General features: G+C 41.4%; 1 protein-coding gene across 1 annotated transcript; it reads left to right on the plus strand.

The window, feature by feature from the left end:
• The first annotated feature begins 9,949 nt into the window (after positions 1–9,949).
• LOC310761450 (claudin-8-like) lies at positions 9,950–11,475 on the plus strand. The gene has a single exon (XM_083611329.1). It carries the CDS (start codon positions 10,109–10,111, stop codon positions 10,790–10,792), a length of 684 nt encoding a protein of 227 aa, XP_083467455.1. The 5' UTR covers positions 9,950–10,108; the 3' UTR covers positions 10,793–11,475.
• The last annotated feature ends 1,741 nt before the right edge of the window (positions 11,476–13,216 follow it).

Consider the following 13,216-nt stretch of genomic DNA (forward strand, 5'->3'; position numbering starts at 1 on the left):
TTTCTGTGTTTAGCTACTTTGAGCAATGATAATTTATCTTAAAGGGGTCACTGAATTGTCTGTGTGTTACATTGCAAGAAGATTAATTGATTAAAAGCCATTTTAAACATTATTTTACGCAAAAGGCTTAGGATCCATTCACAGATCATTTAATGAGATATAGAAAGGAGAAATGAATCTTCCCAAAGTAAGTACATACTAGGTAGGATCTTGGTCTTCAGAAGGCCCTAGACTCTGAATCGTTTCCCTCATGCCTACAATGTAAAAATAAAACCTACATTAATTAAAACTGTGCATTCAATTTCCAAATGGTATCTTCTGCCTCCTCTTTGGCTGGCAACATGCACACCATGCACACCAATAAAATGCCCTTATTGTTACAGAATTTTTATAATCGTCATAAAAACTGAGACTAGAACGTAATTATTATTATTTTATTTCAGGTCATGGAAAACAGGTGCTTAATGGATAACACTAGTGAATGAAATGACCAGGTAGGATGACTCAATCAGATGTCTAAAATCTACAGGGTTCTGCTCTCGGTCTTTGTCTCTTATGACACTGGGGTGGGGGAAGCAAATAACATGAAAGGATAAAAGGAAGCACACCTGAGTTGGTTATGCTTTCAAGGTCCTACGGTTGCATAACATTCAAATACGACCGTGTGCCATGGTGGTGAGTTGCATATGTTGTTGTCTCAGGATCTGAAACAACTTGTGTTACAAGTCACTGCTGGAATGAGGTGAGAGTGGAACAAATGGTCTTGCCTTTGGGTGTTCTAAACAAGGATGATAAAGAAGAAATGCCCCTCAATTATACTTCATTCCTCGCCACCCCCACTGGGTTAGAGCACCCAATGCCACTTTAAGGCAATTGGATCAAGCAGTTGCTTCATAAAGTCAGAGAAGAGCCTCAGGATGATCGCAGAGTCTGGGTTGGCTCATCTGAGGAGTGGTGGTCCTTGAGGCATTGCATTCATATCATGTGTAGGCTTCTTCTCAGCAGATGTCTGTGCTCATGTTTAGAGCTTTGTAGTCTGTAGCTGTTGAATACACAGTTAGACTAATCTCCATGTGGCCTTGTAATTCTGGTAGTAAAATGAAAATAAAGTTGGCTAGGTTTCTAATAGTGTAAAGGACTGGAGCCTTGTTCACCCATTTGGAGAATTACATATGGTAGTTAATGACTCAGTGAGCCTATAAGTCCAGTGGATTGGTTAGAAATCATGACACTAATATTATCTGTTCCAGGCAAGATGCACACAAGGGACTCATCTATCTGGAAGGGTTCCCCTTTCATTTCAGTGGAATGAGTCCATTCATATAGGTATTCCTATGTGCAGGTGAACCTGTCCCTCCTATTGAAATTAATGGGAAGTTCTTGGAGCTCAGCACATCTTGTTTTACCCTGCCTTCTACAGCCGTGTTTAATCTGTTACTACTGATTGGCTAACAAACTGCAGCACTTTGCTTGTTTACAGTATAAAAATGCATACTGAACAAAACTTTATTTCGACTGATAGTTTTTTTGAGTTGCCCCAATAACATCCTCCAGACATTAAAAAAAAAACAAAACTTAGGCATTTATTGTATTATTCTCCCCCACCTTTCTTGATATAGATAGAGGTGGGGAGTATCAAGCCCTAGAAAGGCACACACACTTTAGGAGAAATGAGGTTTTAATGTTGTTGGCACTGAAAAGCAGTAGAGTGAATTACAACAGCAGTGGGAATAGCAACCAGTCATAAAAGTAAGCAAGAAGTAGTGCGTCTTTTTCTAGTGTTTTGGGATTAAACGGGCATACCGTTCCATTTTGCTCATTAAGATTAATATGCAACAACAACTTTAAACGATAATTTCCAAACTTTTGTTTGCCTGTAATTTGTAACGGCAATGTGCTTACAATCCAAGCGTTCAATAATTTAGCGACCATAAAGCTAAGTGTGTGGCTATTTACTTTTGCTGCCTGATGTATATTCATTATAAAGCGAAGATTTTTCTGAAACCATTACAAAACTCTTTGTGGAAGCCTAGCACTATAAAAGACTCATTGCTGTCTAGGGGTGTAAAGTTCTAGAGGAAAGGCAAGGATCCAGAAATGAAATACTCAACATAACAACCAAAAATATCTTTGAGATAAGCATGTGTGTTCATAAAAATAATCTAATAGCATGCATATAGTTAGGATAGCCAGGTGCTCTAGTTTGCAAAGGATAGTCCCTCATTTGCAAACTGCTTTGATGTTTTGCTATTATAAAGTGGCATAAAAAGTTGTAAAATAAATAAATTTGAGTCCTGTACATTTTAAATATAAAAACTGTAAGAAGGAAGATCTGCAGGGATCTTGCCAGCCAACATTTAGCACCTAAAGAGAAGACTGAGAAGCCACCTGGTCCCCTTCTTCCCCACTGCAGTTTGATATCTTTCTGTAATATATTTGTTCATGCTTATACATATTAATAAGCACATGTGCTGTGTAAGTGACTGTCCTTCATTCAGTTAGATATTCTGCAAAAAAATAATAAGGAAAACCCCAGCACCACCCCTTTCAGAGAAGCACCCCCATCCCGAAAGGTCAAGGGTCAGTGAAATCAAAGAGTTTCTGTTCTTAGTGTCAGTAATTTCAACAAAGTCAGGGTAGGGAAACTACACCGAAGGCAGAAAGCGAAGAAAGAGAATCTACAGCTGCTGAATTTATTTAAGGATTGTAAGGATTTATATGCCAACTTTCAAAACAAAAGCTTATCCAAGGTGGCTTACAAACAAATACCTTAAAATTCTTTAAACTCTAAACTGAAAAAGCAGCACAAAAACCATTGAGCAGTAAAGCTGAGGAGTATCTGGTCACTCGAAACAGCAGATAAGACCCATAGATAGCAAACTATTACATAGCCCTTCCTGGTCCTCATTTCTCATTGGCTATGGAGCTTTTAGGCCAAATTGTACATTACGTTATTCATATTGTTTTCCTTCAAGGTCTTACCTTTCACAAACACCAGGTCCAAGACCACCAGTTTAGATAGAGATCCTGGCATGGGGTAGGTGGCTTTAACCATTTGCTTCCTCCTGCAGTCTCACTGGATCCAATGAAACACTGTTTTCAAGCCCAATTGCAGCATGGTGGGGAATTATTGGTGGAAATCACTGAGCATTGCAAGGGGAGGGCTACAACTTCCCTCCCCAGCTGCATCCCATGTGAAAATGCCCCCTGTGTGGCAATAAGGCTGTTTTAGCTCCAACCAAACAGCTACCATAGCCTCATGAGTCTATGATAACAGTTTGGTTCAAATTATCATTGCAACGTTGTTCCCCAACAGTATGTGTTTTCATGTGGCAAGGGCTAGCTGAGGTTCCTACTTTTCATCTGACATGATTGTAGTGCTTGGTTTCTTAATTAAGCTTATTTGTTTTATAGGGAAACCCCCCCTCCAACCTCATCTTGCCCATTAATGAACTAACTCTGTGAGTTCCAGAGCTTGCACATTCCTGCCAACAGATATTGGTTCAATGAACTCATGCTTTCTCTATGAGTTTCTGACAAAAGCAAACAGAATGACAGTTTCATCTAATAAAAGTGCTATTGCCTATGGAGGGAAAAGGTCAATTAAGTCATCACTTTCAAGTTCGTGTCAATACAAGATTGCTCTCTCATGCATATTTACCAGTGTCTTGTCAACTCAAGATTTAGAACTACTGTACATACTGATTGTAAGACCTACTGAAACCAAAAACTCAATACAGTCGTATCTTGGCTACTGAACGCCTTGGGAGTCAAATGTTCTGGCTCCCGAATGATTGAAAACCGGAGGTGAGTGTTCCGGTTTTCGAATGTTCTTTTGAAAACCGAAGGTCCGATGGGGCTTCCATAGCTTCCGATTTATCAGAAGCCACGCTTTGGAAGTCAAATGTTTCAGAAGTTGAACAGACTTTCAGAAAGATTTCTGTTCAACTTCCGAGGTATGACTGTAGTTAGTTAGGCAGTAGTTAGGATGAGGCCCCATGATTGTCACTGAGACTAAAGCACATGAAGGAGGCGAATGTTTTTAAAGGCTAATAGCAGTTTGGGGTCAGGAGTAAATTTAATTTGGATCACAGATGGGGACGGTGAAATTTCCTCTTCACATTTGCTGCAGTGACAATAAATTCTGATGTGCATGCCTAGTATTAAACCTATAAAACCGGACCTGCTTCTAAGTAATGTGTTCAGCGTCACATGCAGTTGGGTCCTGAGACAATGTGTGTCAGTTTTGATGGAAAACGCCTTTCTCCCTCAATGTGAGTTGAAGTAAAAGACTCCTTATATGTAGAAAGAAAGAAAGAAAGAGAATAGTTTTGCCTAAGGTATGGTTTAAATGAAATGCAGAAAGTTCACCAAGAACTGAGTATTGGATACAGGGGTCCAGGGGGTCCGGGTCATGTTTAAGTCAGGTTGCCAGTGCCAGTCCCTGCAGCATTACTACATCAGGGATTCATATCTTTGGAGCATCCTGCGGAGCATGTAGAACCCTGCACAAGCAAGTTATTGTTACACTGAGCCATGTTTAAATGAAGCTACTAAAACACTGGCAAATTCTCATGAGGACTTTTTAAAATGTAAGTCCTCATGAAAATTTGCCATGCTTTTAAATTGCATTTCTCCTGATTCACACATTTGAAACGCATTTTTGCAAGCAATCTCCAACAATATAATACATTTTATATGTTATTTTCATGAATATATGCATTATTATGCACACTTTCCCATAATATATGCATTTTTTGTACACAGTATTTGACTAGAGAGCTTCATTGCTACATCTTGATCCATTTAATTTATTTATTTAGCAAAGATTACATACTGCTTAATCAAAAATATGTCTGAGCATTTAAAAATAGTCTCAATAATTCCACTGCGTGTATTGTTTCAGGAAGGGCAAGCCCTACTATGTTTCATTATCAACATCATCATCAGTTAAGCAATTTATTTAAGTCCCATTAAACTAAGACAATCTTAAAGTTCTGTTTTTAGTTGTGAACTTCTTAATAGACTCTTCTGCCAAGCACATTTTTATCTGTATGTTTTATTTTATCATTTTTCTGTTTGTTTTCTTACTCTGGGCAATTCTCAGCATCTGTCCCTGGATCTACAGTCATGGACCTACAGGATATATCAGCTGTCCCCTTTGGCAGCATAGCTGGTTATCAGAGCCAATCACCTTGCCAACTTGTGCTGGGTGGGACTCCCCCTCCCGGTACACCAACAAAATTCTCAGCGCTGAGTCCTCTGCGGGCATCATATTTAGCCCTGATTTAACACAAATCAATACAATCACTACCCAATGGGACTGAATGCTGGGTTGTTGCTGTTTTATTATCCATGTAGCAACTTTTTGTTCATTCAGACTATTCTTGCTAGAATGGAATGATTTTGTTTTTATTCATTTGTGAGAGTTGGAAGTTGAAAATGTCCACAAGCTAGATGCAGCTGCCCCAAGAATAATCTATCAGTATTACAAACTGGCACAAAAATATTAGGTATCAGGGCCCAAATCTCTGTGCTAATATTTTGGGTGGTTTTATCTGTTACTGAGCTACTTTGCTTATTTATTTGAACATTCATAACCTTGGCCCGCTCTTTCACATAATATAAAAAGGAGGCTCACAACATATATATAGCTAGTCTATAAATATCCATGGTATATATATACACTACCAACAGAAGTATAGTGTCCAGATCAAGTAATAGCACCTCTGCCTTGGTCAGACCACACATGGAATACTGTGTCTAATTCTGGGCACCACAATTTAAGAAGGATGTTGACAAGCTGGAATGTGTGCAGAGGAGGGCAACCAAGACGATCAAGGGTCTGAAAACCAAGGCTTATGAGGAACACTTGAAGGAGCTGGTTATGTTTAGCCTGGAAAAGAGGAAACTGAGAGGAGATTTGATAGTCATCTTCAAATATCTTAAGGGCTGTCACACAGAAGAGGGAGCGTGCGTATTTTCTCCTGCTCTGGAGGGTAGGACTCAAGACAATGACTTGGCTTCAAGTTACAAGAAAGGAGCTGCTGACTAAACATTTGGGAAAACTTTCTGATAGGAAGAGCTGTTCAGCAGTGGAACAGACTCCCATGAGAGGTGGTGGACTCTCCTTCCTTGGAGGTTTTTAAACAGAGGTTGGATGGTCATCTGTCATGGGTGCTTTAGCTGAGATTCCTGCATTGTAGGGGGCTGGACTAAATGACCCTTGGATCCCTTCGAACTCTATGATTATATAATTCTATAAAACATAATTTAAAACATTAAAAAAACACTAGTTGATACTGGCTTTTTAAAGAGAAATTCATATTGTGATGGCTTGTTTCCAGAAGACATCTAAAACAAGACAGGGGTGGTTCTACAATCAGAGTTCCATGGAGCAGGGCCTGCCACCCTAAAGACTTAGTTCCTAGTGAAGGCAAACTGAACCCCAGGGGCATGGGGAACCACCAGAAGCTTCTCTATTGGAGAAACTCAGTGACTGAGGTGTAGCACAAGGAATCAGACAATCCTCAAGGAAATTTGGACCCAGGTTGTTTAGGGTTCATTGAATTTACATAAGAACCTTGAACTTGACCTGGGAGCATATTGGCAGCCAATGTCACCTTCCTGCTGCAACCCCCTGAAAATCTGTTTCAGTGGAGGGCCCTCCAAAACAGCATGGAAGGTGTGGGGGGGCTGCAGGGGGGGGAATGAGAAACAGGAGGAAATGGCCTCCCCCCTCTTAACATTAGTAGACGCCTTAGTTGGATCAAATGTTGTTCCGTGAGTGGAACATCCGCAGTGGATTTCACCTAATAAAAATCAGAAGCTGTGGCATAGAAGCATTTCAAACCTTGCATAAAAGTCCAGGGCATGTAGAGCTAAAACAAATTTCTTACATTATAGCTGTGTGTGTAGGAAGAGGAAATAAGGTTTGACACAATGGCAGTTTTATTCACTTAGACAAAGGAAGGCTGTCTCTGTGTGTATGCATGTGTAAAAGAGACAGAGAGGGAACAATGTTTTGTCTATATTTGGAGAGTGTTTTTGATTGGCTGCAGCATTCTTCAACAATTTAAAGTCAGTTGGCCCTAGCAGGGGTGCAGACACACTCCATTAAGGTTGAAAAATGTATTGGGCTGACAGTGGGACAAGCTCACTAGTGCTCATTCACTTTCTACCTACCAAGCCACAATCTGACATTGAAGAACTAAAGGAATAGAGCAAGAGTTCCCAGGCTGAAATTTCTGCTTTTGTTATGTCTGCTGGGGGCTGTCTATCAAACTTTGAAACCAAACCACATGTATAGTAATGGGCACGCAGTCTTCTGCAGTGGTTGCAGTTCTTCCAATTGCAGGTGAGGAGGTTTTTGATAAGAAGTACTACCTTTTTATATATTGCAGCAGTTTTAATTTATACAGCACAATTACATAATTAATTTCAGCAGGTAGCTGTGCTATTGATTAATTTACAAGGTTTCTGAATATCCTATATAAATTCAGAATTGGAGTGGGTCTGCATCATGCATTCATTACTTGTACTTTTTAACAGGACTATTTCTTAGTGCCTTATCTTAGTTAAGGCAGATTTGGAAGACTTGAGGGGAAGATGTTATTAGGTGAGGAGTTACAGGGCAGAGAACATTGATTTCAGTTATGAGGCGGAAATGGGCAAAAATCCAGGCTGCAGTACTTCCCTAATTATGCATCTATTGATTTGATAATGAGCTGAATATGGATTGCACCATGTATTAATCCAGGGGATGGTAACATCAGGCTTACTGGCAGTATCTGGCCCTAAAGGCTCCCTTTGATCAGCTTTCTCCATCCATTCGTTGACTGGAACTGGGCCTCTCATATAACCAAGATCTGAATGCTGGCAACTTCCAGCTCTGCCACCACATCTAAAAAGTCACTGAGTTTGTGGGCTGCTAATATGAGAAGCCAGACAACCAATGCAGAGGCTGGGATGGAATTCTGACCCAAGAAGAAGGTGGCCCCAGCCTCTACCCTGAGGATATGAAGCCATGGCTATAAATTCTAGCACAATTCACCCTAGTACAAACTGTGTGCCACCAGCACAAAGCTAGGAGTAGAAATGCATGTCAAACCAAAGCACAATGATCTTCTTCACAAACTCCACGCCCAAGTTACCAGAGCATAGAATGTGCATATACATAGCATATTATCAAGGACTGAGGCTAGAAATTTCTGTTTTTACCCATTACACAGCTTGTGACGGCACATGTTTTGCTTCTTCCAACTCCAGTCAGTTCCTGCGTAGCTTGCATCAGGAAGCACTTCACAGGGGCACAGCTGGGAGAGGAAAGGAAGCTGGATTCCAGCTGGGGCCAAAGTTAAGAACATGGGCTGAGCCTGCTGGATCAGATGGAAGTCCCATCTGGTCCAACATTCTGGAATCCCATTGACCAACCAGATGCCTGGGGGAAGCCCCAAAGCACTCTGCAACAGCACTCTGCCCACCTGATTCCCAGCAGCAGTTGATAGTTGGATCAGTCTTTACTTTAAACCATACTTTTAGCTCTTATGCTAACAGGATATTTATCAATCTTTTAGTACCCACAGGGCCCCTTCAGATATCCTTTTTATTGCTGTCAGGGCAGTCGTAAGCAACCTGGCTTTCAAAATGATTTGCACCTGCAAAAGTTTTGGGGCAGTTATACTACTCTGTTTTCAATTAGTGCTTAGCCGTGATTTCTTTCTGAAATCCTGTAACCTTTTCATACTACAAATGTCCTGGGTTTGGGTTTTTTTGTCCTGCTTTCATTGTGCAGTAGCCCCTCTAGATAGCAATAATGTGATAGCGTTGCAGAACAACTAATAAACCTCTAGCATGCCGCAGATTCCACCAACAATATGTTCATCTGGAGGGACTGAAATCCAGGGGCAAGCTCTTAGCCCATGTACAAGCTTTCAGTATTACCTCAGTTGATCTTGACAACAGGGCTTCTGCACGCACAAGTAACCCTATTCTGTTTGATCAGATTGTCCCACTAATATTTACAAACTGTGATATTTGTGTAAAGCTACTTATGTGTAAGATGCGAGCAGGAGAAACTGGCTTAAGCTTGTTATGTGATCCCCCTGCCACCTCACCTCTCTCCGGCTGAGTTGCTGCTGTGTACCAGGATGGAGAAGGGGCATGGTGCCAGCCAATCTGGTGTTCCTGCCAATGCAGTGCCCACCTCCACCTCCCCTTTTACTGTTGCAGCATGCAGCAGGGACTCAGCTGGAGGGAAGTCAGGTGAGCAGTGCAGGCTGGTCATGCTGTCCTCTACTGTCTACACTGGTTGGCAGCAGCTCTTCTGGATTCCAGACAGGGGTCTTTCCCAGCCCCTATGTAGAGACACCAGAGATTGAACCTGGGGTCTTCTGCATGCAAGGTAGATGCCTTACCACTAAGCTGGGGCTGTTCCGATGATGAATTTGCCTGTGGGGTATACTTCAGCACATCCACAGCAGTGTTTTGAGAGTTTTAGACAACTATTGCACATCACAAAAATATTTTAAGGAGTTTTCTATGCAAACATATCTAATCATAGGCTAATGAGCACAACTGTAGTTGAACGCTCCTGTGGGTTTTCTCTTTGGCTCGCTGAAAGTTATTTGGGGTGGAAACTTAATGCTTGTTTACAGATTGTATATTAAAGCCATTTGGCTCCATTTCAGAATGTTTATGTACTATCTAACATTTTGCCAGGAGGGAAAAATAAAAAGGTAAATGACAGAATTTCTTCAGAGACACAGGTGTGCCTTCCAGAAAAAAAAATTCTGGTTGCAAACCCTGTTGTGTTTGACCTTTCACTGGCTTTGAAAGTTGTTAAACCTGATAGATAACTCCATCCTTTCCAAATGATGGGGGCAGTGGAATGCTCCACTCCAAGCAGTAAGGAAGCAGCCGAGTGCTAACCAGCATGCATCTGATTCAAACTGGTCTGAATTAGCAAGTGTTTCTGCAGGTGACAGCTGCACAAGCTGCTCAAGAAAGGTTTCTCTTCTGCAGACGACCTGAACCTGCAAAACGAACAAACACCCTAAGCCCTGTGCTTGAACAGAACGTATCTGGAGCCCTGTTCTGGAATGAAGAGATGGCTGCCGCTTCTGCTGCTTTGCAGTTTGCTGGACTGATCCTTGGAGGCATTGGCGCAGTTGGGACTTTCGCCATCACGGGCATGCCCCAGTGGCGAGTGACTGCTTTCATTGAAAGCAATGTGGTGGTTTTTGAAACCTCCTGGGAAGGCCTGTGGATGAACTGCATACAGCAATCTAACATCAGGCTGCAATGCAAGGTCTACGACTCCCTCTTGGCTCTGCCTCCTGACCTCCAGGCTTCAAGAGGTCTGATGTGCGCAGCTTCAGCCCTGGCGTTCCTTGCTTTTGCAGTCGCTGTCCTTGGCATGAAGTGCACAAAGTGCACAGGAAATGACGACCGAATAAAAGGGTATATTTTGCTGGCAGGTGGCATCACTTTCATTGTGACTGGCATCGTCGTGCTCATCCCGGTGTGCTTCGTTGCCCACAACATCATCCGAGACTTCTACAATCCAGCCATTCAGCTGGCTCAGAAGCGGGAGCTTGGCGAAGCCCTCTACATAGGCTGGACGTCTGCCTTCTGCCTCGTCGCCGGAGGAGCAATTCTTTGCTGTTTCTGCCGTTGTGAAGAAAAAAACAGAAGCTATCGATACTCAGTGCCTTCACAACGCACAGCCTTCCAGAGCCATCGTACGCCAAGAAGAGCTGAAAGTTCGTACACTAAAAGTCAGTATGTTTAGTCTGCCTTTGGTTTACTGTCTTTCCAAGGGAAGTATCCTTTCTGATCAAACTTGGATTCTAGAAGAACTCTGCTAGTACAGCATGCTGTGTACAATGGAGCAAAATCCAGGAAACTGTCTGTGACCTCTAAGACAAAGCAAGCTCTAGAACACAAGGGAACGTCTTCAGATATTTCAGAGCAGCATCAGAAATTTGAACTGAATATTGTCCAAGGTTTTTGTATTTTTTTTTTATTAGCATTTATTAAGGGGAATATGTTTTCATTCTAATAGTGATTTGAAATTGCTTTGCAGTGGGGTGGGTAGGTTATGTTACAGCAAAAAATCTAACTTACTGAAGTCCACTATGATCAATATTATGTTAGTATGCAAAATATAGCAGAGGCTCTTATTGGGAGGTGAAGGGAAAAATGAAGGTGGGGGGGAAAAACTTCTCTAAATCTATATTTGATTTTTTTTAGCCATATTAAGTTTTTATTGAAGTGTTGCTTGGCTGTGTAAAAAAAGAAGAGGAATGATGTGCTTGAATATTTTAAAATTTCAAAGTATACATTCTACATTTCCTGAAAACATTTTTTTTTGCCCAATAGTACTAACTCTTCTTAGTAGTGATAAAAGGTTGTGTGCTTTCTTTTCTTGTTTTTCAATCTAACTATATTCTACCATTATTTTCCTGCACATTATTGTTTGTTCTGTGGCAAAAGAGTTTTAACACGTTTTAATAAAAATATTTTAAACTTCATCTGTTTTGTGTGACCTTCCTGGTGATTTGCAGGGTGCATTAGGAAGAATTGTAAAGATATACGTAATCACAACAACATGCAGAATGGCAGCCATGAAGAAGCATGTGGCATGCTGTCCTGTAGGCGAATTCTAATGCAGTTTGGCATCTTTCTGGAACTGTATGTGGCTGATGGAAAAATGCACAAATACTACAAATCCAAGTATAAACACTATCTAACAAGGTTTGCCTCTGTGTGTGTGTGTGTTTGTGTGTGCATGCATGCAATACTCACAGTGCACTTTAGCTCAGTTCATTTGACAGGTCTGTAGGGAATGCAAACCATTCATGTTACAGTAGCTGCTAAGACTGCTTGCAATTTTTAAAAAGGTTAACTGAATATATAACCAGGTGAGTCACACAGCATATAACTAGAGTTTTCCGAAGGTACTGTACATTTTTTGCTATTCCAGTCTTTCCACCAGCTGAACTGGATGCCAGCCAATTCCCTCCCTTCCACAAGACTTCAGCAAATTCCCCACCCCAAAGACTTCAGCACTGCAGTAAATGTTTTTTATCTTGACTCTCCACCCTGTCCTACTTCCCACCCCCACTGCTGTGCAGAGTTCTTTCCCAGAAACATATTCAAAGTTACCCTATTGGTTTGTTACTTATAGAGGTATTGGTCATATTTATGTGACAATGTCCTGATATGTTGAAGATAACCTTGCTCTCTTTAAACTGCAGCAGAATGTTATGTGTGCCATGCTGAAGAACTAACAAAATGTCCTTTAACTGTGGAAATGCTTTCCACTGTTAGATTATTTTCATACGGGAGCAATTTTGTGCAATCCAGCTGAGTGTCAGGGCCCAGGGAGGAGCAAATTAGCACACTCTTGGGCCCTGCTCACTTGCCTTGTGGTCACCCACTTCTACTGGCATCACCACCCACCACCTGGCAAGGCTCCTCAGGACTCCAAGAAACCTCTCTCACCCTCGTGCCTCACTCTGAGCCATGGTGTGCTTCTTCAAAGTGAAGCATTCTGGCTGAGGGGCCCAGGAAAGTCTAGCCATTTTGCTGTGGCTAGAAATTGTTTTTGTTTAAATAATAAAAAATAAAAGTTATAGGTTAATAAAGTAACTTTAGTAGGAAGAGCTGCTGCATTAGCAATAGCAAAACAATATTTATAGCAAGTGGGGTGAGAGGAAGAGTGAGGATGGCAGATACACAACTCCATACCCTCCAACATTTCTCCGATGAAAAGAGGGATAGTCCATTCCAGAATGATAATTTCACTATTTATACCCCACATATTTTATCGGGCTGCCCCAGTCACTCTGGGCAGCTTCCAACATATATAAAAACATAATATAACATTAAACATTAAAAAAACTTTCCTGTACAGGATTGCTTTCAGACAGCTCATGGGTCGGATAACTTTGACCCCTCCAACATTTTGCCAATGTAAATAGGGACATCCTAAGGAAAAGTGGGACATTCCGGGATCAAATCAGAAACCAGGATGGCTTCTCTAAATCAAGGACGTCCCTGGAAAATAGGGGCACTTGCAGGGTCTGCATCTCAGGCAGTGCAATGCTCTTTGTTTGCTCTGTTTACTGCTGAATTCCAGGAAAATTGTTAGAACTGGGAGGAGTGACAGAAACAGCTTGCCATGTGCAACAGCCTCTATCTATTTGCATTT

The sequence above is a fragment of the Podarcis filfolensis genome (genome assembly GCF_964270895.1).
Source record: "Podarcis filfolensis genome assembly, chromosome: 4".
In the NCBI taxonomy this organism is placed as follows: domain Eukaryota; kingdom Metazoa; phylum Chordata; class Lepidosauria; order Squamata; family Lacertidae; genus Podarcis; species Podarcis filfolensis.